This window comes from Ambystoma mexicanum, chromosome 11 (genome assembly GCF_040938575.1).
Source record: "Ambystoma mexicanum isolate Mex_15411 chromosome 11, UKY_AmexF1_1, whole genome shotgun sequence".
Taxonomy (NCBI): Eukaryota; Metazoa; Chordata; class Amphibia; order Caudata; family Ambystomatidae; genus Ambystoma; species Ambystoma mexicanum.
In genome coordinates, this window is record NC_090934.1 from 208,040,949 (window position 1) to 208,064,008 (window position 23,060).

The 23,060-nt window shown below is 46.2% G+C and overlaps 1 protein-coding gene across 4 annotated transcripts in view; it reads left to right on the forward strand.

Annotated features, from left to right (window-relative positions):
* The window catches only part of RPS6KA1 (ribosomal protein S6 kinase A1), a 918,695-nt gene that overhangs the window by 680,854 nt on the left and 214,781 nt on the right, over nt 1-23,060 (forward strand). For all 4 annotated transcript variants that reach the window (XM_069622861.1, XM_069622863.1, XM_069622864.1 and 1 more), the window contains one exon: nt 21,579-21,704. In XM_069622861.1, coding sequence (XP_069478962.1) covers nt 21,579-21,704 — 126 coding nt within the window. The remainder of the gene's footprint in view (nt 1-21,578; nt 21,705-23,060) is intronic.

The following is a 23,060-nucleotide window of genomic DNA, read 5'->3' on the forward strand; positions in this document are numbered from 1 at the left end:
TATTACACAGCTCAGTTCTTTAGAACCAAGCCAGGCGGTCTAGTGTTTTGGGTGTGGCTTGGACTGGAACTACTTTACTTGGGCTATTTAAAAAACACCCAAACAGCAGAACACGCTTCGCGTTATTCTGCACTCCTGCAGCGTAATGCTCACCTTGTCCAGCTCCTGCTCATCTGCTTCTCCGGCAGCCCGGTCCTAAAGCCCTAGATCCAGATTCCATTAATAACCTGGAAGAACAAGAACAGCATTAGCGAGCAAGAACACTTACCTGTGAAGTAACCGGTCTTGAATCCATCCTGCGCTTCGCTTACCTCGCCAATCTCCAGAGTTCGCCGCAACCTGCAAAGGTAAGGAAACAAGGACAGCATTAATAACAATTCTTACCTGGGCAAGCAGCGAGTCCTGGCAGCACCCTGCGCTTCTCTTACCTCGCCTATCTCCGGATTTCACTGTGACCTGCAAGGGAGAAGGAACAAGGTCAGCATTAACAAAGCACTTACCTGGGCAAGCAGCGCTTCAATCACTCATCTCTCTGGAACATCACCGCAACCTGTACAAAGAAGGGAAGAGAACACAGGTTAGCAATTAACACCAATAACCAGAGCAGCGCTCCACGCATCAATAACTCACTGTGGTCTTCGCCACCGGCGCGGCAACTCTGAGATCGCAACCATCCCTGTGAAAACAAAGACATTGTTAGGGAACAGTGTAGTGGAGCAAGACGCTGAGAGGACAGAGAATGGAGGGAAAGAAAGAGACAGAATAAAGACGGAAAAGACATAACTCACCTGGAAGATAGCAAGCAGAGTCGGAGTCACAGCCGGTCTGGACCCGACATAAGGGCACACGGACCAGTGAAGCAACTAGGTCCATGGAATGCCCGCACCAACCACACGCCTCTGCACAGAGACGCAGGACGGAGAGTTCAACGCACAAAAACCTAAGGTGAGCAATAAGCCCAAGGGAGGGGATTTAGACCAGAGGGAGGTGGCAGTCCACCATCACAGAACCAGTATCTTAACCCTCCATTTTCCTGTTATAGGCGCTATCCAATGTCTGGCAAATAACCAAGCAGAGAGGGGTCCGGGATAGCGCTTAGACCTCCATCCAGTATCGTGTGTCACCCCGTGGATACCAGGTGAGCGTAACACCTGCTTCAATCCACCTAGAGTAGGGACACACCACCACTATCAGATACCTATATCCACTACATACTTGCAGCATATCAACATAACAAATATGTAAGTGCTTAAAAGGACCATTCGGTCTAGGAATCACTCCTCTAATTGTTCAGTGTATGCCCAGCAGTACACTTTTGACATACGATGCAATTTACTACATAAAATGCAATGTGTTTTAACAGGTTCGTCACAAACCAGTCTTCTGCAATAGCTGCAGCAAGACTCTCCCTAGTTACATGTGCTGGGTAATGCAGCTATTCAAGCGCTACCCTCCATGCTACTGGCATCACCGGCTTTCCAGTACTGTTGTCACCACAATGCTTCTGTGGGTGATAAAGAGCACCCCCTTCGTTCCATAGCTCTTGCTCTTCCTGTGGTGTACTACCCTTGCTTTATGCCTCATTACAGCTGTGCCAGTATGCCTTTTCCCATTTGTCTGATCCATTTTCGCAGAACCATCAATAAGAAATCTCCCTTCCTGACGCTGCCTTTTCCTTAACGCATGGTCTACTGTCATAAAACTCATAGCTTGCGCAATGATGCACATGCTCACCTTCTGCCACTGGCTCAGCTACAAATGTGACAGGGGTCACTATTTTACATCGAACAACTTTGATCAGTGGATTAGATATAACTTTGGGCACGGAAGCCCTCTGAGATGTCAATGTATCCTTAGTTTTCTCCAGAATTGCAAACACAGTATGCTCTGCAAAAAGTGTCATGGAACAACCCATTCAAATGCTTGCTGACTCTTCAATTGCAAATATGGCAGCTGCCAATGACTGTTCGCACAGAGAATGTCCTTTCATGACTGGATCTAGCAGCCCACTGTAATATGCCAGGTGTTTGTACCCCAATGTAGTTCTTTGTGCTAGCACTGCTGTCATAACTGTCGCATCAGTGTATGAAAATAAGAATTTGTCAGCGTAATTGGGAATTCCTGGAGCTGTACAAATTGCCTATTTCAACTCTTCAAATCCTTCCTCAGTACATTCTACTTTCACCTTGTTTACCTGCACTTTCTTTAAAGCCTGCAAACGGGGTCTTGTGTATGAACTATAATCAAACACCCATGCGCTTACAAAATCCCAAGAATCGCTGCATCTGCTTTACCATGTACGGTTTTGCAGTTTTCATAATTGCTTCAGCTCTTTCAGGTGTCACCTTCTTTTCCTCATGTGAGATAAAATGCCTTTGTACAACACCTCTTCTTGGCAATACTGTAACTTCTCTTTATCTACTTTGTATCCCTTGTTTGCAAGGATAGAAACTAATCTTTTCTGCACTCATCTTCTGTTATGCTACAAATCAAGATATTATCTACGTTATGTATCACAGTACTCTTCAAATCGATATTGCCAAGGTCCATCTGCAGGACTCTATTAAAGCTTGATGGGCAACTCACAGTAACCCTGGGGCAGCCCAGTATGTTTCAGTCAGATTTGGCGAAATGTAAAGGAAATAAAGTCTTGAGTCCTTCTGCAACAAAATTGAGAAAAATGCTTTTTTCAAGTCCATCACCATGAAATATCGCGATTCTACTGGGATACTACATGTCATCGCCGGATTCGTAACTAAAGGAAACTCTGCCTCTACAATCTGGTTAATTGGTCTCATGCCTTGTATGAATCTCCACGAACCTCTCTTTAATTTCTTCACGGAGTACACCACAGTATTACACAATGACTCTGATACCAAAATACCTTGCTTCATCAATGCTGAAATAGTCTAAAAAATGCTCATCTGCCTCTCGAGACATCGGTATTGCATCACTCGAGGTAAGATTGCTCCTGGTTTCAGCTTTTTCTTAACCTCTTCCTTATGATGTAGGTCTATTGAAGGGCATGTAGTCCATAAAACACTTGCCACCTTTTCGAAGTTCTCATCAAAAAATGCTGGACGCTGTCGCATTATTGCCATGCGCTGTGGGATCTCCCTTTTCTCTATCTTAATCCAATAGGTAATACTCCTCTTGAATATTACTTAGTCTGCTGGATCAGCTCTAAACATGTAATCGTCCGTGACGTCAATCTGCACTCCTCCCCAATGGCAATTACTGTTCACCATGAGTTCACCATGGTCTACCCTTATCCGTTGCTTCAAGCATTGCCATGTCCCCTCGTGCTATGGCTGCATCTAATTCTAAGGCAATAGTATGTCTCCCCCCCACCCTCTTCATCCATGGGTACCTGTAGTCTAAACAGGAATTCATTAGGTATCCTACTAGTCCTTTCTACTAAGCCAGGTAGCCATGGTAACTGAATGTTCACTCCATAAAGGAAAACTTCTCGCTCCATCGGCACCCCTTGCAGAGCCATTTTCCCTGTAAATGCCAATATAAACTCGCCCACATTCATATAGTGTATCCAAGGAGTGGAGCACACTATACCTTAATTAGTAAAAGAAATCATCATTAAGTTTTGTCATTAAGTCTCTTCCTAGAATATTAACTGGTGTCTACTGTGAATACAATAATGGAACATACATATCACATTCTCCTATAGACTAGTAGTTCATTAGAAAATGGAACTCGACTTGTAGCTCCAGAGAATCCGTGAGCATTCATGGCATGTCCCGACATTGGGTATTTTCCCTCTCGTATACATGAACGAGTAGCCCCAGTGTCAACTAAAAATGAAAAGGATTTGCCTATTGTCACATCAACCCTTGGTTACTCTTGAGGGTCTGGTGTCACAGTACTGAACGCATCAAGTCGCCCTGTGAGCGATCCTATTGTGGATACATACATAACCCTGTACCTGTAGAAGGATTCCCTCCTACTTCTGTGACACTCCCTATTCTACGTGTCCGTATTTTCCGTGTTTGTGTTCTGCTGTATCTGCATGGGGGCATGCTGCGACTGCCCTTGCAGTGGGTTCAATGGTGCTTGCTGCAGTTGCTGTATCTGTTGTACTTGTGGTGCGTGTGCCTGATACACTTTCTGATCTTGGGCGAATCCATCCCTAGCCTGTGAGCTATATGCTGGACACTAAGCTGTCCCCCCTTTTGAGTATTGACCATTTCGTATATACCCTTGGCTCCCACATGTGCGCGCACTGTGTCCCGTCATTCCACACGTCCAACATATAGTAGGGTTTAGTCTAATAGCCCTCCTTGGTTGAATCCTCCTTGCACAGTCTGATTCTCATTCTGCCCATTCTGAAACTCACCGAGTGTTTTGAGATCCACCCCTTTCTCTAGAACACATGGCTCTACCTCGTGTTATGAACCCACTTCCTCCTTGATTCATCGGGCACTGATTATTCGCCTGTGATGTGTCCACAGGCTTGTTGCACTTCTAGCCCTTCTCCACTTGTTAATACCACTCAATCTATGGCATATTTTGACCGTTTTTTCTGGACTAACTAAACTTCTCAATTTGTCTTGCATCGTCTCTCTTATTCTTCTCCCGTAACAGGTGGCAGTGATGCACTATAGTCAACTGTATTTCAGGCCACGGTTTTGCTTCCATCTCCACTAACTTCTTAAATTGCCTTTGTAATGGTACGGGCAATCCCTGACCCAAAATGTGGTAAAATACCACCACTGTTTTACTACACGGCTCGCTTACATTCATCTTTCATGTCATAATCGCACCCATATCTGATACATCAGGATTTTGTACTAGAAAGGCTCTCATGACATCTGCCCTACAGTGTCATGGCCACTTGCCCAGGATCACGGGAGCGGCACCATCGGGTTGAGGGAGCAAGGGGCACGTTTATACATGGGGGGGGGGGGGCGGTTGGACTCCATCCTGGCGCCTTTGGTGCCAGGCTCATGGAAGAACATAAGCAAGACTCTCTTATTTTATGGGCAGGAGTGCTTTCAAGAACTATCCACTTGTGTGTAACCAGTCTGGGTGTGGCCCTCTTTCTTCTGCTGCACGTGCAACTTCAAGGAGTGGCAGGGTGTGACCAGCAGGACTGAGCTAGTGGGCATGGCCTTATTATCATGCAGCGTAACGCTCACCACCGCCTGGGTTAACCAGCAATTACCTCGGGATTCCAGTCTCCTGTTCTACGCTTACCACCTGGAGCCAGCTTACACCTGCATTCATCTCTGCTGAGCCTGGCATCCATTCTTCATCTTCCGGATCGCAGGACTTCGGCTCTGGGCACGACATCTTCTTCATCTCCGGCACGCAGAACACCAGTTCCCGGCACCGCCGCACGCCATCTTCATCTCTGGCACACAGAACTCCAGTGCTGGACTCATCAGCACGACATCTTCTTCCACGAAGGCAGACCCTGTAAAAGGAGAAAAGACAAGGTTAGACATACAAACCTGCAGTTTAAAGTCGCGCCTGCAAAATACTTTGCACTTGTTCTTAAAAGCACACTTATCTGCTGCCGGACCGCCGCGGAATCCTCAGCGCTCATCTGGAGCCACTTTGGTCTCTGTTGCTCTGCTGGACCGCACTAGCACCTATGTGGGGAGAAAGATCGAAATTGTTAGTTAACAGGCTGAGAACAAGACAATATCAATACTTCACGACAAACAGAAAGACCCTTACCAGAAAGGCGTGGTAGCAGTGCTTTAAGTGGGGTAAGAAATTGAGGGGAGGCCCACGTTTGGGGGTGTGGCATCCAACATGGGCGTGGCCTAAAAGTGCACAAATCATAGTAGGGCGCGCAAACAAATATATAAATGTATGTGAGCATTTATATATTTGTGTGCGTACCACTATGGTTTGTGTATTTTTCAAGCCTTCTTTTATAAACATAGCAATGTTGCATATTTCTATGTTTATAAAATGTGGCTTGTAAGTGCACAAACCATAGTAATTTACGCACACTTGTGTGCTTACCTTACTATGGTTTGTGTACTTTTCAAGCCACCTTTTTATAAACATAGACATTTGTAACATATTTCTGTTTATAACAGACGGCTTGAATCGTACACAATTCAAGCCATCTTTTATAAAGGGTTGAGGACGGACAAAACCCAAGGGGGCTTTGTCCGTCGACAAAGATTTACAAAAGATGCCTTGAATTGTGTACGTTTCAAGCCATCTGTTATAAAAGTAGAAATATTTCTACGTTTATAAAAGATGGCTTGAAACGTACACAGTTCAAGGCATCTTTTATAAAGATTTGCCAAAAGTGACAGGCACCTCGGGCTCAGTGATCGCTGTTCTGAGCAGACATCACAGAGCCCAAGGCGTCTTTCACCCTCTGGGAACCCGCGGGCTCCATGATCTAATCTACATATTAGATCATGGAGCCTGCAGGTTCACAGAGGGTCAGTGTCCTGGTGAGGGCAAACAAAGGAACTGTAACTTCCCTGATGACCCCTCAGATGGGGGGGGGTCATCAGGGAAGTTACAGTGACTGACAGAAGTGCCAGCCAGCCTCAGCGACGCTGTGGCTGGCTGGCACTTCTCTCCACTTGCCTAACGTTAAACTGGCAGGCGCATCTCCCGTCGCGGCTGCGGCCGTGGCGGGATAATGCGTCCTGCCATGGCGTGGTGGGACCGGGGGCCCCAGCAGGGCCCCGGCTCAGCCCCACTTTTTGGAGACTGGCGGGGCCCGGCAGGCCCCGGCCCACTTAAAGCACTGTGTGGTAGCATCGCAGCTGGACTGTACACCACGTATAAACGACCAGTGAAGGAACTCGGTCATCATTCTACATGTGCCCCTGCCAGAAGTAGCAGGACTGAGAGTTCACCCTTAATAATCTACAGGAGCAGGGTTCCAATTCATCGCAGCAGCCCACATGCTATTTGCAGCGGGAGGAAGCAGATAGGGTGGTCCTACTTCCTGGGAGGGCTGCAACCATGCCCCAACGTCCCTGCAGAGACCAGGTGGCGTAGCATAGTTATTAAATGGAGCTCCATCGTGTGCCATGTGTTGTGCCGTGACCCTTGAATAACATGCTGTCATCCAAATATCTGCTCTTCTCAAAGAATAGCTGCTACGATAGCCTTGATATCCTCTATTGCCAAGGTATTTACTCCGGTCATTTCTTCTAACTCATAAATAACATTTTCCCTCACCTGCCATTAAACTGGGGAGTTTAAATCTTAAATTATCCTTGTCCCTCTGTGGCCAAGGAATATACTGTGGTCTGGCCCCTCCCTTCTCCAATAGGGGAAATTGCGTAGATCCTATTCCGCAATCTGCTCCCATTGCTTGCCTATCCATGAGGGGACAATGGTTCCCGATCGCCTTATTCCTGGCAATGACCTCAGCCCACTCACATATGGCAGTGACTCTCCTTCTCGCTACATGATCGTCCTCTAGGACGCTCTGGATATGCTATAGGGTCTGGCGTCCTATCCTTCGGTTGTTCTAGATCAGACCATCTTACTCCCTTGTCTGTCTGCAGACATCTCTCAGGATTGCATACACTTCCTCCCTCCCCCCACAGAAGGTTTCTCTCTCCTCGTCTGACATATCTAACCGCCAGCTAGTCTGGCTCTCCTCTCTTTCGCCTATATCTTAAGTCAGCCTATCTAAGGACGAAGCTCTATACTCGAGACTAAATGGGTCTCTTTCTTCGTTTTGTGATTGGAAGACCTGGGATCGAACTCCCTTCCCTCGGCTTCCCGATTTACTACCTTCTCTTAAATCCTGATAGGCTTTATCAATCCTTTCTCTGATGCTCCATATATCGAAATCCTCATCTAATGTAACTTTAGATGGCCCTGAGGTTGCTCGCTGTAACGGGAGGAACTCTTCCATGTCGCTCAATTATATCACTGGACTTGGCTCCATTAATTCATTCTGAATATGATCAATCTCGTGTTCTTGTTGTCTTTTTGTCATTCTACTTAATCTACCTCTCTCTGCTTTCTTGCCTCTCATCTAACTTTCTTCTTCCTTTCCCCCACTCTTCTTGCTTCCTCTTCTTTTCGTCTCTGTATGCTCTTCTCTCAATTTCTGCGCTTCCTCTTCTCTTCGTATCCTGTCTATCCCGTTCTTCTATTGCTCTGTCTGTTATCATACTTCTTTTGTTCCTCTTCTTTATTTTGTTGTTACTCCTGATACAGCTGTTCTCACCGCTGTCGGCTCTTCCTTTTCTGCCAATCTTTTAATCTCTGGTCTCATATTATTCCCTGTCTTTTCTATCTTGTTTGTCTCGATCTTACCTTTGCCTAACTTCCTCTATGCTTTTCCCATCTAATTTAAACAATATCTGGCCCCCCATCCATTTGTTCTGTATGAGGTTACCTAGTCAGCTTTATCCTTTTCTCCTTTCCAGCTCTTAATTTCTCGTTCTACATCTGTCGATGCGTTTGATCGCTCACCTTTCTCTTCCCTATTTTGTAATGCCTTAAATGTCTCCTCTTCTCTATCATCACTGCTATAAGTAGGCAGTTAATATATTGGATTACAACACCAGTCACCACTTTTAATTCCTTTAATGGATACAATCCTGCGCTTTCTGTACAAATGCTTTTTACTTCAAGTGAGGCAAGGGGAGCAGAAGGATCAGACCCTTCCTCCTTACACTGATTAAGCATCCAATCTTCTGGTGGCGGATCCTCTCATCCTGATGCATCTTCCAAAGCTCTAAAATAGCAAACCTCTTCTCTAATTTATTTCCTGTGTACGCAGCGTGCAAGTATGTGGTCATGTTTTGCAATACTGCTTTTGCCAAAGATCCCCCTTGTGGCCATGGCATGAACATCTTATCCACTGTGAATTTCACCCATTCTGCACTATGCTGTTTGAGCTTGGGCATGTGTTTTGGTAAGGTTTTATACAAATGCATCAAAGGGGTTACATTGTCCATTGTGACAAATCTCAATTGACTGTCAATACTTACCAGCACTTTACACATTTTTTTTAATAAAAACAACAAATGACCGCACTTCAACAAATCACTGCTCAAACCCTTTACTTTCCAATAGTCTCAATCTAGCTTTAAATCGGTACCAACAACTCTTAGCTAGATGCTATATTTTTTCAACCTTTCCTTAGTTTGCTTTACTTTTGTCTTTCTTTGATACTTCAATACAACACAAATACAGACTAGTCGACTCTTCACATTAATCCTCAACGCTTTTTCCTTTTCTCTGCCCCTAAATATACCCTGATAGGGGTTTAAGTAGTTATCTTACATGGATCTAGCCTCTGCGTAGCCTAGATTACATTGAAGTGTACAAACTGGAGGCTCTGATACCGGGAGCAGGTGCAAGTGGATGTATGTCATCTTGCCCAAGCCCCGCCCACGTGGTGCCTTCCTGGTTGTCGCTCTTTTTCCCCACTTAAGGAGCCCTCCAGCCTTTCTTCCCTTGCAGATGGGGAGCAGGTGCAAGTGGATCTATGTCACCTGGCCTAAGCCCCGCTCACCTGGCGCCTCCCAAGTTGCCGCTCTTTTTCCCCACTTAGCAAGCCCCGCCCACCTGGTGCCTGCTTGGTTGCTGCTCTTTTTCCCTACTTAAGGAGCCCTTCAGCCTTGTTACGCTCACCTGGTATCCACAGGGACGCCACCCAGCCGGGTTACTCGCTGGTATGCTTCTCAGCTTTGCCCTGATGTGGTCTGCGGGGAAGGTTCTGCCTGAAAATACAGGAGGACTGTGTTCAAGACAGACCGACTGGGGTAAGTATCCACCTCCACCCCCGTATGATTTCAGTTCCTCTGGTGCCCTCTCCTCACCTTGTGGTAGAATTAGGCGTGCTCTCCGTCCTGCCTTCTTTGCAGGGGCGCGTTGTCTTTCATGGGCGAGTGTGGTCCAGTTACTTCACTGACGCCGGCCCGTTTGATATTGTTCAGGTAGGTTTTATTGCTGTTCTTTAGTTTTGTTGCAATCCTGCATGCCTTTCTTTGTTTAAAATGTGTTTTTTTTTCTCCCCATGCGGTGGTATGCAGAGCTTCAGCGCGGCGAACTGGCTTGGTTGAGCCCCGCTGGTAAATGATGGCACATTAAGAGCGGTATGATGTGGTAAGTAAGCGCTATGCGCAGCGCTGCAAAGTCTTTCCTTTGCTAACCTGTGTTTTCCTTCCTTGTAGGTCAGTGTTCTTCAGCGCGAGTGGAATGTCCGGAGTGGTGCCAGCCGAGAGGCGACCAGACAGGTAAGCCTTTTGAGCAGTTCGTAATTTGTAAATGTCTCTACTGCTTTCTTTAATGTTGCCTCTGTCTTCCTCTTTCAGGTCGTTCTGTCCGGGAGGCGTGCAGATTCGAGGAAGCTGCTCTCAGTAGCTGCGAGTGTTTAAAGATGAAGACTGCAGGTAAGATGCTGCTGCTAATGATGTTCCTTTTGTCTCCTTGCAGGTTCTGCTTCTCCGAGGTTCAAGGAAATAGCTGGACACGCTGAGTGTCACGTTGCAAGCTGCAAAGTAACGCAAAGCGTGTTGTCTTGCTCGGGTGTGGTTTAAATAGCCCCAACAAAATAGTACAGGTAAAGTAGTCCCTAGGCTACCACACCCAAAACACTAGACCGCATAGCTTGGTTCTTATGAACCAAGCTATGTGGATGCCTCCATGTTGGCTGACAATACAATAAAGTAGTTCCCAAGCACACTGTTTTTCATGGTGTATGAGCATGGCACCATAGGTGCCAGGACTGGCCCCCCCATGAGGGCTTTTGAAGAGGATGCCGGGCTCTAGAGGCCCGAATTCTGACTCCACCTTGTCAATGGGTTTGCCAGAGGGGGTTTTGGGCTAGGGTCGTGACAAGCCTCTTTTCCTTTGCAGATAGGGAGCAGGTGCAAGTGGATCTAGGTCACCTGGCCTAAGCACCACCCACTTTCTTAGCCCTGCCTCTTCCGTCCTGCTCTTAACTCTTAGATCAAGGGCGTCTCTCGCCCAGTCGTCCGAAGGGCAGACAAAGAAAAGGGCAATTCCTGTTTGGACATGTTCGGCCCAGGGCCGACCCCTTGCTCAGACAGCAGGTAAGCATGCACCAACATGTTTACTTCCTCTGTCCCCACAGGCCATTCCACCCCTTGTGGTCCCTCTGCGATGTTCCATTGAGCCCCCCCCTTTCTTCTCGCACACAGGTGTTCTGTTTTGCTTGATTCTTCTACCCTGAGTAAAAGCTCCCATTCCAGCACAAGACGTGAGGGAACACAACCCACTCTCTATTGATACCGGCGACACATGGGCCGCCACGAGAAGAAAAGTACAGGGCTGAAGAAAACCGGCCCATTGACGCATTTGCTAGCTCCCAACTCCACGGGTCACCCGCCACTACATTGATGGGGTCAGACAGCCTTGCCGAGGCGCTACCCAACGCAAGAGAAGACCGCCTATGGTGTAAAATGGCTTCCTAGCAGTAAATGTTAAGCTGGACGACATTGTGGCAACAATCGGCTCTCTAAAGGCTAGAGTGGACAAGGAAAGCGCTCACATCACAAATGCAGAAAACAGGATAAGCACAAACCAAGATACAATAACCCAACACAGCCGGGACATTGCACAATTGAAGGGAGAACTACACAAAACCCAAGCTAAATGCGAGGACCTCGAATCGAGATCCAGGAGGAACAACATTCGGGTTGTCAGGATTTCAGAATCCTTCTGTAAGGGCCTGGTGGAGCGACATGTGGAAAACACTTTTAGTCACAGAATACTTTTCAGATCACTTCCTTGTTGAAAGGGCACATCGCACCCTTACACCGCCACCCAAACCTGTGGCGCTACCCCGCACAATCATCGCTCGACTACTCAACTACAGAGACGATCGTGATGCTCTCCAGACAAAAAGGTACCCTACAATACGAGGAAAACAGTGTACATCTATCCAGATTTTTCGACCAGTGTCCAGACACAAAGGTGATCCTACGAACTGGTCAAGAGACAACTAAGGCTACGCTGTGTCCCCTATGCTCTGATCTTTCCAACGAAGATGCGAATCCAACACTGGGGCAGATCACATTTCTTCGAGAACCCCACCGTAGCTATGACATGTATAGAGGTGTCTATCCCTATTCCCCCCCAGAGATCAGGCTCGGGATCAGTACATGCAACACAACCAGATAGACAGACTTGGCCCAGCTGATTGAGCCGGGTCTGCACCGATATCCTTTTTACATGCTGTAGGCCCTTAGCAGGGATGAATGGCTCCAATTGGTAATTGTGAAAGTTGGGATTGAGAGCCTCTGCTGGTGGAGGCCATGCAGCTGCAACGAGCAGCCATGAGAGTTCCACAGGTTATGGGGAATGGGATACATCATTGTGTTGGGGTTGATGGTGCGGGAGGGGGTGTGGACTGGGTACAAAGTTTGGCCACAACTGGCAAATGTTTAAAATCGGAGTTTAGTTGCATCAAACACAGCTGCAATAGCAGATAGCACTCATAGCCTAAGTTACAGAACTATAACAAAGGAAGACTATGGCGCAGGTTGATGGGGGGGGGGGGGGGGTTATAACCATCAAACTCCTTTCATGGAACATCCGTGGCCTCAACAACCCGTTCAAAGCCTGGAAAACTGCAGCATATATCACCAGACATAACCCCCAGATCATACTACTACAAGAGACACATGCACTCGGTCAAGTCTGTACTAACTTTCTCCTGAGGTGGGGCCCACTAACACATAATACTGAACACTCATCCCATTCCAGGGGGGTTCTCACACTGATCCATCCGAGACTGGGATTCCGGCTCCGAGATACCAGAATAGATGCCCAAGGGAGATAGGCTTTGGTCTGAGTGAAGGTGGCGGAACGCAAGGTGCTTATTGTCAAAACATATGGTCCCAACAGTGATGACCCCGATTTCTACAGCACCATACACAACATGCTAACCACTGCTGACGATGCGGCTCTACTTTGGGGGGATTGGGGGGACTTCAATACAATCCTCGACACAACCCTTGACCGGTCCTAAACTTCCTTCCGATCCCCAACTAAGACTGAATTGACCATACGGCAGATAATGCAACAAATGTCCATGGTAGATATATAGCGAGAACTACACCCCTACGAAAAGCGCTTCACTTATCAGTACATGATTCCGAGTCCCGCATTGACTACTGGCTTATTAGCTCAACCCTCTCAAACACGGTCTTGAACTGTGAGATGTATCCGCGCACGCTATCGGACCACTCCCCAATATCAATCACCCTAACTATCCGCAACACTACACCGCGGGCTAAACGCTGGAGAATGCCCCCCGCTATGCTAAGGGACCCGCGCGTGTATGAATTACACATCAAAATAGAATTCTTTCAACTAAACGAAGGGTCTGTAGACAGATATGGCACGGTATGAGAAACATTCAAAGTATGAGTGTGAGGTGCAATCATGGCCAAGTCCACTGGGCTACTGAGATCTGTCAGGAGAGAATTGGGCACAATGGAAGGAAAGCTTGAACTACTTGAGTTTGAGTATACCACTACAGATGGCAAAGAAGCCCTTTCTGACATACACATGACATTGGGTGAATTCAATAAACTTGCTGAACGGGAGATCCAGTACATGGCTGCCCCAGCCCGGGCTTGAAGATATGGGCAAAGCAATAAGTCAGGGAAATTCCTGGCTCAGCTGCTCAAAGCCGAAAGCCACCATACCCCATCACTAATATTCAGATGCCCAAAGGGCACATGCTGAATCGAGATCAGGACATCAACGATACATTCTCTGAATTTTATGAAACTGTATTCCAACCAAGACACCAAATCAAGGGAGAAGATAACAGATTGCTTACATGCGCTCGATCTTCCGACTCTCACCTCAAACACAAATGCTATTAGACACTCCCATCTCGCTGGAGGAAATAACAGAGGCAATTAAAGCTTTAACCCCGGGCAGGGTCCTGGGAACTGACGGTCTGGGAGCCGAACTATATAAAGAATTTCAAGATAAACTAGCCCCGACCCTGCTGAAAATTTGGGACATGGGCTCATATAGACCCCTTTCACTTATTAATACAGATGCAAAAATCTTTACAAAAATTCTGGCGACCAGACTACTGCCCTATATGCCCATATTGTTTCACCCCGACCAAGCCGGCTTTATACCGACTAGATCCACGGCCCTAAATCTGAGACGACTCTTCGGAGTAATGGCACAAATAAACCCAAGGGCGAATGCGGTTGTAGCGTCACTAGATGCCGAAAAGGCTTTCGACTCTGTCTCCTGGTCCTACCTGTTTCTGGTTCTTGTGAGATTCAGACTAGGTCAGTATTTTGTAAAATGTGTCCCACTACTCTATACGTTCCCGGGTGCGAGAGTACTAACCAACCATATTATGTCATCACCATTCCTACTAGTTTGAGGTACCAGGTAGCGCTGCCCCTTCTCCCCTATTCTGTTTGCGCTCACAATAGAACCCATGGCTAAATACGTGCATCAAAACCAAGCGCACAGGGGTCTCAGAATGACCGGGGCACTGCAAATAATCTCCCTCTATGCAGATGACACTCTACTATACATCCGAAACCCTGAATAAAATGTGGCACCCATTATGGCAGATATCGAGATGTTCTCTGAGTATTCAGGATATAAAGTTAATGTTTCTAAGTCTGAAATGTTTCCGCTGACTCCCAACATCAGACACATGTCCAACATACAAGGGTTTAAATGGTCCCCTGTATGCGTCTATCTGGGTATCATGATATCAAGGGATAAAAGCACACTATACGCAGATAATCATGGGGAACTATTACAATCTCTCTCCATTAAACTACAGCTAAAATGGTGGTGCTCCCCAAACTATTCTTTTCTGCAACATACCGAGCTGGCCGGTGGGGGGTGGGTTGACTGTCGGGCTGAAATGGTCCAAAATGGCGGAACCTTTCTCAAAGGGTGGGATCTCGGCACCTGATTTCGAACTCTATTACTTAGCATCACAATCACAGGCACACTTTGCGAGACATTGGTTCAACCTGGAGGATACAGCTATGCATATCCCCTTGGAAAAGTATGCAGCATCCCCCTTGGACTTACGATCAGTGATGTTCGATCCCAAACGAAAAGACTCCTGCGCGAATACGACCCTGTGAACACTACCGTACAAACATGGTTTAAGATATATAGAAGAATCGATCTCATGACCCCATACGACCCAGAAATACCGCTGTAGAACACCCACATTTGATGAGGCACTACAGAGGTCATAGGACCCAAACAGTTTAAAATGCGTGACATGTTCCCGGGGGGGGCAAGTTCTGTGAACTAAAAGACTTTGTCGAGGCAGTAGGTGGGGGATACCTTAAACAATTTCAATTTTATAGAATGAAAGCCACCTTTACTGCCAAATGGCCCACATTCCCAGCAGAACCGCCCATACGCAAATGTATTGGGGCAATGACAGAAACAGGAAAAGTGTGTTTGCACTATACAACTTAGTCCAAACGCACTCCAAAACATGAAACAACATTAAAGAGACCTGGGAGCGGGATTTGGAAGTAGAACTGTGTGAAACCAACTGGCTGAGATACTGCCAACTTACTACACATGTCTCTATGAATTCAGGGCTGCAACTGATCCAATTTAAAGTACTAAATAAACTTCACTACACCCCCGCCAAGCTGGCTAAATTTGTAGGAGGACACACAGGGAAATGTCCCAAATGCAATGCCCTTAAGGCGGACTCATATCATAATATACTGGGCCTGCCCACCTGTGGCTAAATTCTGGGGGGAGGTGGCAGAAATCCTAGAAAATGTCACCACAATCCAGGCCACACCCTCCCCACGAAAGTATCTATTCGGGGATATCGGCAAGGTGGTGGAGACCACCAGACGTCTGTTTAACATGGCCTGTGTAGTTGCAAAGCGAAACATACTGAAATGCTGGAAATTCACAGAAGCCCCAAGGAGGGTGGATGTTTTGAAAGACTTGTCAATGATAAATGAATTTGAGGAACAATTTATTATAACGTTACCATCGGCGAGCCGACCTAAGGACATATGGGCACTGTTCCGACTTTACCTATGTAATATGCTTCCTGAAAACGAAAACAATACGCTGTCGCTGTCCTAAAACACCTGTGAACAGTATGACGCACGCAGTTAGATGTGTGCAATTCTTTTCTTTATTACTGTAATGTGTCAACTGCCAGTAGCTCAGTTTTGATGCAACACTCTTTGAAAAAATAAAGGTTTAAAAAAAAAATAGAAATGTCGTCAGGCCTAGTACGGTTGTCTCCTGTCTGTTTCCATTTCCTTCCCACTCTCCCCCTCCCTTCCTCATCTATGTCTTGGCTCTTGCACTATCTGAAATATCGTCAGGCCGAGTCCGATAATTAATTTCACATCCTTACTGTTCATGGCCTGTAAGAATGTAATTGTATTTTCCCTTGTTCCCTCCCTTGCCTTAAAGTGCTTTGAAACTCATTGTGTATATAAATAATCATATCATGGAGGAAAGGGATATCCGATGGACAATACGTTCCATGAGGAAGGGCATGGCTCCTGGTAGTGATGGGTTTTCTATAGAATTCTACTGAGTACACAGATCACCTAACCCCATGGCTCAAGCAGGTGTATGATGAGACATTCGAGAAGGGAGGCCTCCCAGAGTCCATGAGGGAAGCCATCATAACAGTAATACTGAAGGAGGGGACAGATCCGCTGGACTGCATGTCATACCGTCCCATGTCCTTACTGAATATTGACAGGAAGATCCTGGCAGCCAGGATAGCGAGGTTGGCTCCGATATTGGTTCACCCAGACCAATGTGTGCATCGGAGGGGGGTATACGGTAGGTAATATTGGTCGCCTCCACCATGTGATGGATCATATCAAATCTCAGAAAGAGGACATGGCGACTGCCTCCTTTGACGCCATGATGTCGTTTGACTCGCTGGAATGGAAGTGGCTGTTTCGAGTACTGATGGGGTTCAGGTTTGGGGAAAATATCGTTAAGTGGCTGGGCCTGCTCTACAACAAACTGGCAGTGATGGTAAGGACCAATGACTGGGTCTCGGGGAAATGGAAACAAAGTAGGGGGACATGGCAGGGGTGTGCAGAGTCCCCAATACCATTTGCCCTGTCCCTAGATCTGCTGGCAGGGTTTTAGTGACACGAAAAGACGGAAGCAGGGATCGAAGCAGGAGGTGTGAGGCATATAGTATCACTGTATGCTGACTATCTACTACACGCGAGTAACCCACGGGAGAATCTCCCAACGTTGCTGGAAATATTGATGATTTTTCGGCAAATTTCGGGCTTTTGAATCAAAGATAAATCGTTGTTCCCCCTGGGAGGGTTACGGGGATGCCCGGTGGGGGGGGACCTACCTGTGGTGGGGATAAAATGGGAGACAGGCATTCAAATATTTGGGTTTACATATATTCCATTAGATTTAAGAAACCCTTGTACATAATACTGGGAGGACACTATCGAGAATTGGAGATTCGGTGCAGTTCTGGAAGGGCCAACCTCTCTCCCTGATGGGAAGAGTGGCTTTATGCAAAATGGTCATCCTCCCAAGATTGCTTTACTTATTCACCAACATACCATATGTGGCGAGAAGTTTTCTTTACAACATTGGATGGTAGGGTGGGGGAATTACTATGGAATACTGGAAGGAGGAGGGTCTCCCTAGTGACATTGTAGAGACCAAAGTCGCAAGGTGGGCTGGGTTTACCGGACTATGAGAAGTATTTCATAGCAGCGCAGCTGCAGATGGTCTTGAAGTGGGAACAACCGGGAGGGGACGTCTTGAAGGGGTTGGTGGGGAATTTACCATATCAAAAGGGGTTCAACTATTATGGAACCCAATGGAGAATAAGGGAACTACAGAAGTGTTTGAGGCAGTCAGAGTAACGTGGATGAAATATGTACGGAAGAAGGGGCCTGGGAGGCTGTATGGGGAGAATCTACCCTGTTGGGTAGACCGAGAACTGCAGCAAGCGATAGGGAGGACAGGGGTGTGAGGTGGAGGGGAAGCTGTTTGTGCGAGGGCAGCTGCTACTGTTCTCAGAATGATGTATGAAGTTTGAGCTGCCAAAGGGATTGTTTCTGGCATATGGGGCAGTGGTTAAGAGGCTAGCGGAAATGTGGAACGGGATCCCGGAGGAGCCAGACACAAGCCCGTTGTTACGGATACTGCTGGAGTAGATGGAGGGGAAGGCGAGGGTCTCGCGCATATCTAAAGCCCTAAAAGAGGAAGAATCTAGAGGGGGAATTGAAGGTAACAGAGAAATGGGAGGTGGATATAGGATACCAGATCCCAGCGAAGGAATCGATAAAAATGAGAACCGGTCCAGAAAGTGTCACAGAATGCCAGATTTCAATTGGTCCACTTTAACATCATGTATGGGACATAATTGACCCTTACTAGACTACAGGCTATGAAAAGAATGTTAACAGATTAGTGCCCTAGATGCGGTAGAAGCCCAGCAGGATTCTGGCACATGATATTGTGGGGTTATATTGAACTATTGGAATAAGGTGATCAAAGAGGTGAAAGGGTTGCTGGGGACGAAATGTAACCTGAGAATATGCACCGGGGGATGTTTCCAGGGGGAGGAAGCACAAGGCACGGAATAAGGTGCGATTTCTATTGATATTGGCTAAACGCTGTATGGCCATTGCGTGGAAACATCCACAGGGACCATCAATAGCACTATGGCAAGCAGATGCCCGTAGATGATGGAGGTGGGGGGTAGCCGAACTGGAAACATTGCGGGGGCGAGAGCTGATATAGAGGGGGATGGTTTAACGGTAAACTGGGGCCAACTACTGAATGATCTGGCTATACCCAACGACTTGAAACTGCCATGAGAGATGGGACAGGGGTAAGGCGGGTGATAAGTCTAAAGGAAGGAAGAACATAGATATGGGTAAGGTTGAGTGTGTTCTTCCTGGGGGCAAGAGGATACATGTTGCTACTTAATTAGAAATGGAGGGCGAGGCTGGAGGTATGACGGGAATGATACAGGATGAGAGGTCTCATGGCAAATCGGTCAAGAAAAGAATAAGCGTGGGTGCCAGGGGAAATGTTGAAATTGTTCTTCTTCGCCTTGTTTACAAAAATGCAAATAGTGTTTTAAAAGGTAATATGTCGTACTATGGATGGGACGGAGAATAACATCTTACACAAAGCAGTAAGACCGACTCAGGACGTTGGCAAATAACTGTTTTAATAACAATTGTCTAAAACAGGGAATACAACTGATGACGCACGGCATGATCTGCAAGCATTTCATAAAAAACACATTTATACAAAATGTTTGTCATAAGTGACGTCATACTATGTGGCAAATTAAGAAAACCTATGGGAGATTGTGGTTGGCTCAAGGGAACATCTAAGTATACTTTCTATATGGGATAGGATAGTGATTGGGTCTATACTGTTAGGTGGGCACTCATGCCTTCCCCTGGTGCAAGTCTTAGTGCAAGTCATCTTCGACAGTAATTAGAAACCCAACACTTCATTGTCTCTTAAAGTATAAAACTCTTTGTTATATGGCCTTCTACAATTGGTTGGCACGCTTGTACCATTCTGGAACAGTCGATACTCTAGCTGCACGTAAGCTGGTACCCGAGGTGCTGGTGGGTGGACTTGACCGTATCTCCCCACCTAAGTAGCCTGACATCTCTCCTCTCATGCCTTCTGACATTTACATTGTCCTTGAACTCAGCCTTGTAATAGCTTCTCGTCTGTGGGAATATAAGGGAGTGTGAGCACTCGCCATCTTCAATCTGGTGCACCATACCCATCGTCTATTTTCACCTTTGGGACTCGTGATCAGAGACCGTGAATCTGCTCGTATTATGGTATTAAATTGTCCTTAATAAAGAAACTTGGCACTCATGGTGTTCTCTCCTTGCAACTTATCAAGGGATGCCTTGGCTACTCACGTTTTACTGTTCTTCACAGCTGATAACCAGTTCTTGGCTGCTTCTAGTCTTTGTCATCAAGCCAGACAGCCTCTTTGGTCTTGCTTGGAATTTGAGCCTATTCTTTGCTGCGACACACAGCTTCTAATCAGTCTTTCTTCTTGGAGACTCGCTTACTAAAATGTATCATCGAATGTCCAGAACTCTATATACATGTAATGTTGGCGTCACCACCTGTAGTCTATATACTATGTTTAGCCAGCCTTATGAATACTTAGTCTACTTGCAATCCTGCAGCTGTACAATTTTTCTTTTAATGGCTTGTGTTTTCTGCAGTGTTCTTCACACATGCAATCTCCATTCCGCAAATGAGTCTTTACTTAGTCATCATATTCTAGATCACCTATCCATTCTCTTGCTAGTCATCCTTTTCAGTGCATCACACTCACTTCTTGTGACGTCACCAGCTTATTCTTTTACATATTCACACTTCTTCGGGCACTCTTTTTAGGATACCATCAGTCTTTCGGGGGTACTTCTCATAGGGTCTTCTTCATCGGATACCTTGTCTGAAAGATTCTTTGTGGTATAGGTACCATTACTGGCGTTGCACATGTCGCAATTTTCAGATTCTAGCATATAAGCAGAATAGGGGCAGGACTTCCTGTGGAGAACCACTCGCCAAAGAATGTTCTAAAATGGCCTCTTCACACAAGGTGCTAATTAAATATCAATAGAGGCTACAGGCTTGAGTCTTATCAATCTAGTCTGCCAACATCTCGCTCCGGTTCTGCCACCCTGATATCCTGTGATAATGGATGCAAGTAATATGGATTAGGAATAAGTCACTCTGGGGATGACCTACCTTATTTGCAGGGAAGCAGGTCTCTATCTTGCAGCGTCCTTAGGAACCATGCTGTTGCAGGAATTTTACACCTGAACATCGCCCCACTCACTTGGCAAGCATTACTGCCTAGTCGTTGAATAAGAAACCAAATGTGGTTTGTATGAGAGAAACTTGTTTAGATGAAGAATTCATCCCACCAACTTTCTCCGGCAAAAGCGGTTTGGTACTTTTTTGAATGAAAACAAATCTTTTGTACCTGGAAAAGATCCAGATATTTCTGGTAATTTTTCAACCACAGTATCTTTAGTAAATTTTAACATGCCCACCCTACTTGCACAATGAAGTCTTTCTGAGTTTACGGTACATATTACTTGATGTTCAATCTAAATGAAATGCTGTATTGAATGTTTCATAGCCAGACAGCCTATTGACTGGTGATAAAGGGCCCAAAAGACTGCATGTGGCAGAGAAGAGGACTCTAGTGGCTAATTGGCTGACTGTGTAATCAAAAGATGCAATTTCTGAACCATTGGCGAATAGCTTTACTTTCATGTGGCTAAATTCCCCTTATATGGGAAATGGGTAGAGTTTGGTGACTTGTATCGATCCGTTCCATAACATTATGTGCAGAATAAAGAAAGACTAGCTGGAAAGGTTTGCAAGCAAGTCTGACAAGTAGTGCTAGTTTCTTGTGAACTGATCAAGTTTTATTTGCTTCCAGGCAACAGTCAGTTTACTGTGGGACCTATGGAAGTTCAATCTGCCAATGGCATGCTACTTCCAGCTCTTTAGTGTCTACCAACGCTCACAACTCTGTTCAGACGTTGTGCTAACCTTTTTTTTTTTTCTCTGTACTTTCTCAGCAAGTGCCCAGCAAAAACCTTCAGTTCACCGATGTTTACACTGTGAAAGAGAACATTGGCACCGGCTCCTACTCTGTGTGCAAGCGATGTATTCACAAGACGACCAACATGGAGTACGCTGTCAAGGTCAGTATGCCCTCCAGCGCCTATTATGCACACGTTTTGAACCAAGTACATCAGTCGCAAGTCTAGTATTTTACCATGTATTTTTATATGCCGACGCAATCAATGTGTACCTAACTGGCCTCTGTAGTGGGTGGAGTAGAGCCATAATGACTGCAGAAGCAGGCTATACTGGCAATTTAACGCCTGTAATGCCGGTGTTAACTGCTGAAGTGCCTCAAGGCTAAATGTTTGTGGGAAAGCTTGTTCTCTGAAGACAGTGCGCTAGGTTCACGTTTTTGTGCACTGTAGTAGTTATTTTATATATAGTGCCTTTTCCTATTTGTATGGCCTCAAAGCGCTTTGTGGTAGGAACGCCCTCTGGGACCGAAGTCCAGTTATGGGACAGATCTTAGAGGAAGTTTAAGATGCATGTGTGTATTTGGCCAGGATAGGGACTTGAGGCTGGCTAGGCTCCAGTAAGCAGCCTAGGAGTTCAGGCATGTGGATTGGTGTTGAGGAAGGTCACAACACATCGCTAGTGCAGGAGACTCGATTATGTACCCATCTAGACTGACATTTGACGTAGATTGTCGCTGTATTCTAATTGCAGAGGTGTGGGGCAAGTCTGGTGTTAGTACGAAATGGTTATGTAACCAGCTAGACCAAATTTATCGTTGCATTCTAAAGTGTGTGGGTAGATAGCTATGCCTGCGGCAGATGCCCACTGCAGTGGTGTGCTTATGCATACTTTAATCTCAGATGGAGCGTATCTTTGTCGCTGTTATCCGATCATCTATGGGGAAGAATAAGACGGCTACTGTTGTAAACTTTTCTAGGCACTATCGACAGGCTACCCTCAACTCTAACAAATGCAATAGACTGGCTGTCCCTGAACATCTGTCTTCTAGGCTGGGCAGACAGGCCACCATAAAAATTAGGATAGTTGGTTTCTCCAAGCACAATAGACGGGCTACCTTTATAGTCTTACTGCACATCTTCCGAGTTCTATAAACTCTAACCAAAGGAGTCTACTAGGTGCGATATCAGGATACCTGCATAACTGCTACGCATTATAATGGCTAACTTAAGGAGTTATTGGTGCAATGGAGGGTTAACATATATCTTTGTGTTTCATGTGTTGGCTAAACATTGTAAGGCGTAAATGCTCATTGTAATGCATGTTAACCTGCATGTGCTTTCTTCTAGTTGTAATGCTAGGCTACCCGCATAGCTAGGTACAACCCCATGGCTGTAATTGCAGGTATAGCAGGCAAGCGTGTAATTGGGCTAATATCAGGAAACTGTCCAGAGCCAAAGGCCCCGAAGCAGTGGCAAGTAATCCTGACCGATCTTTAAGCATGGAAGGGGCAATCCTAA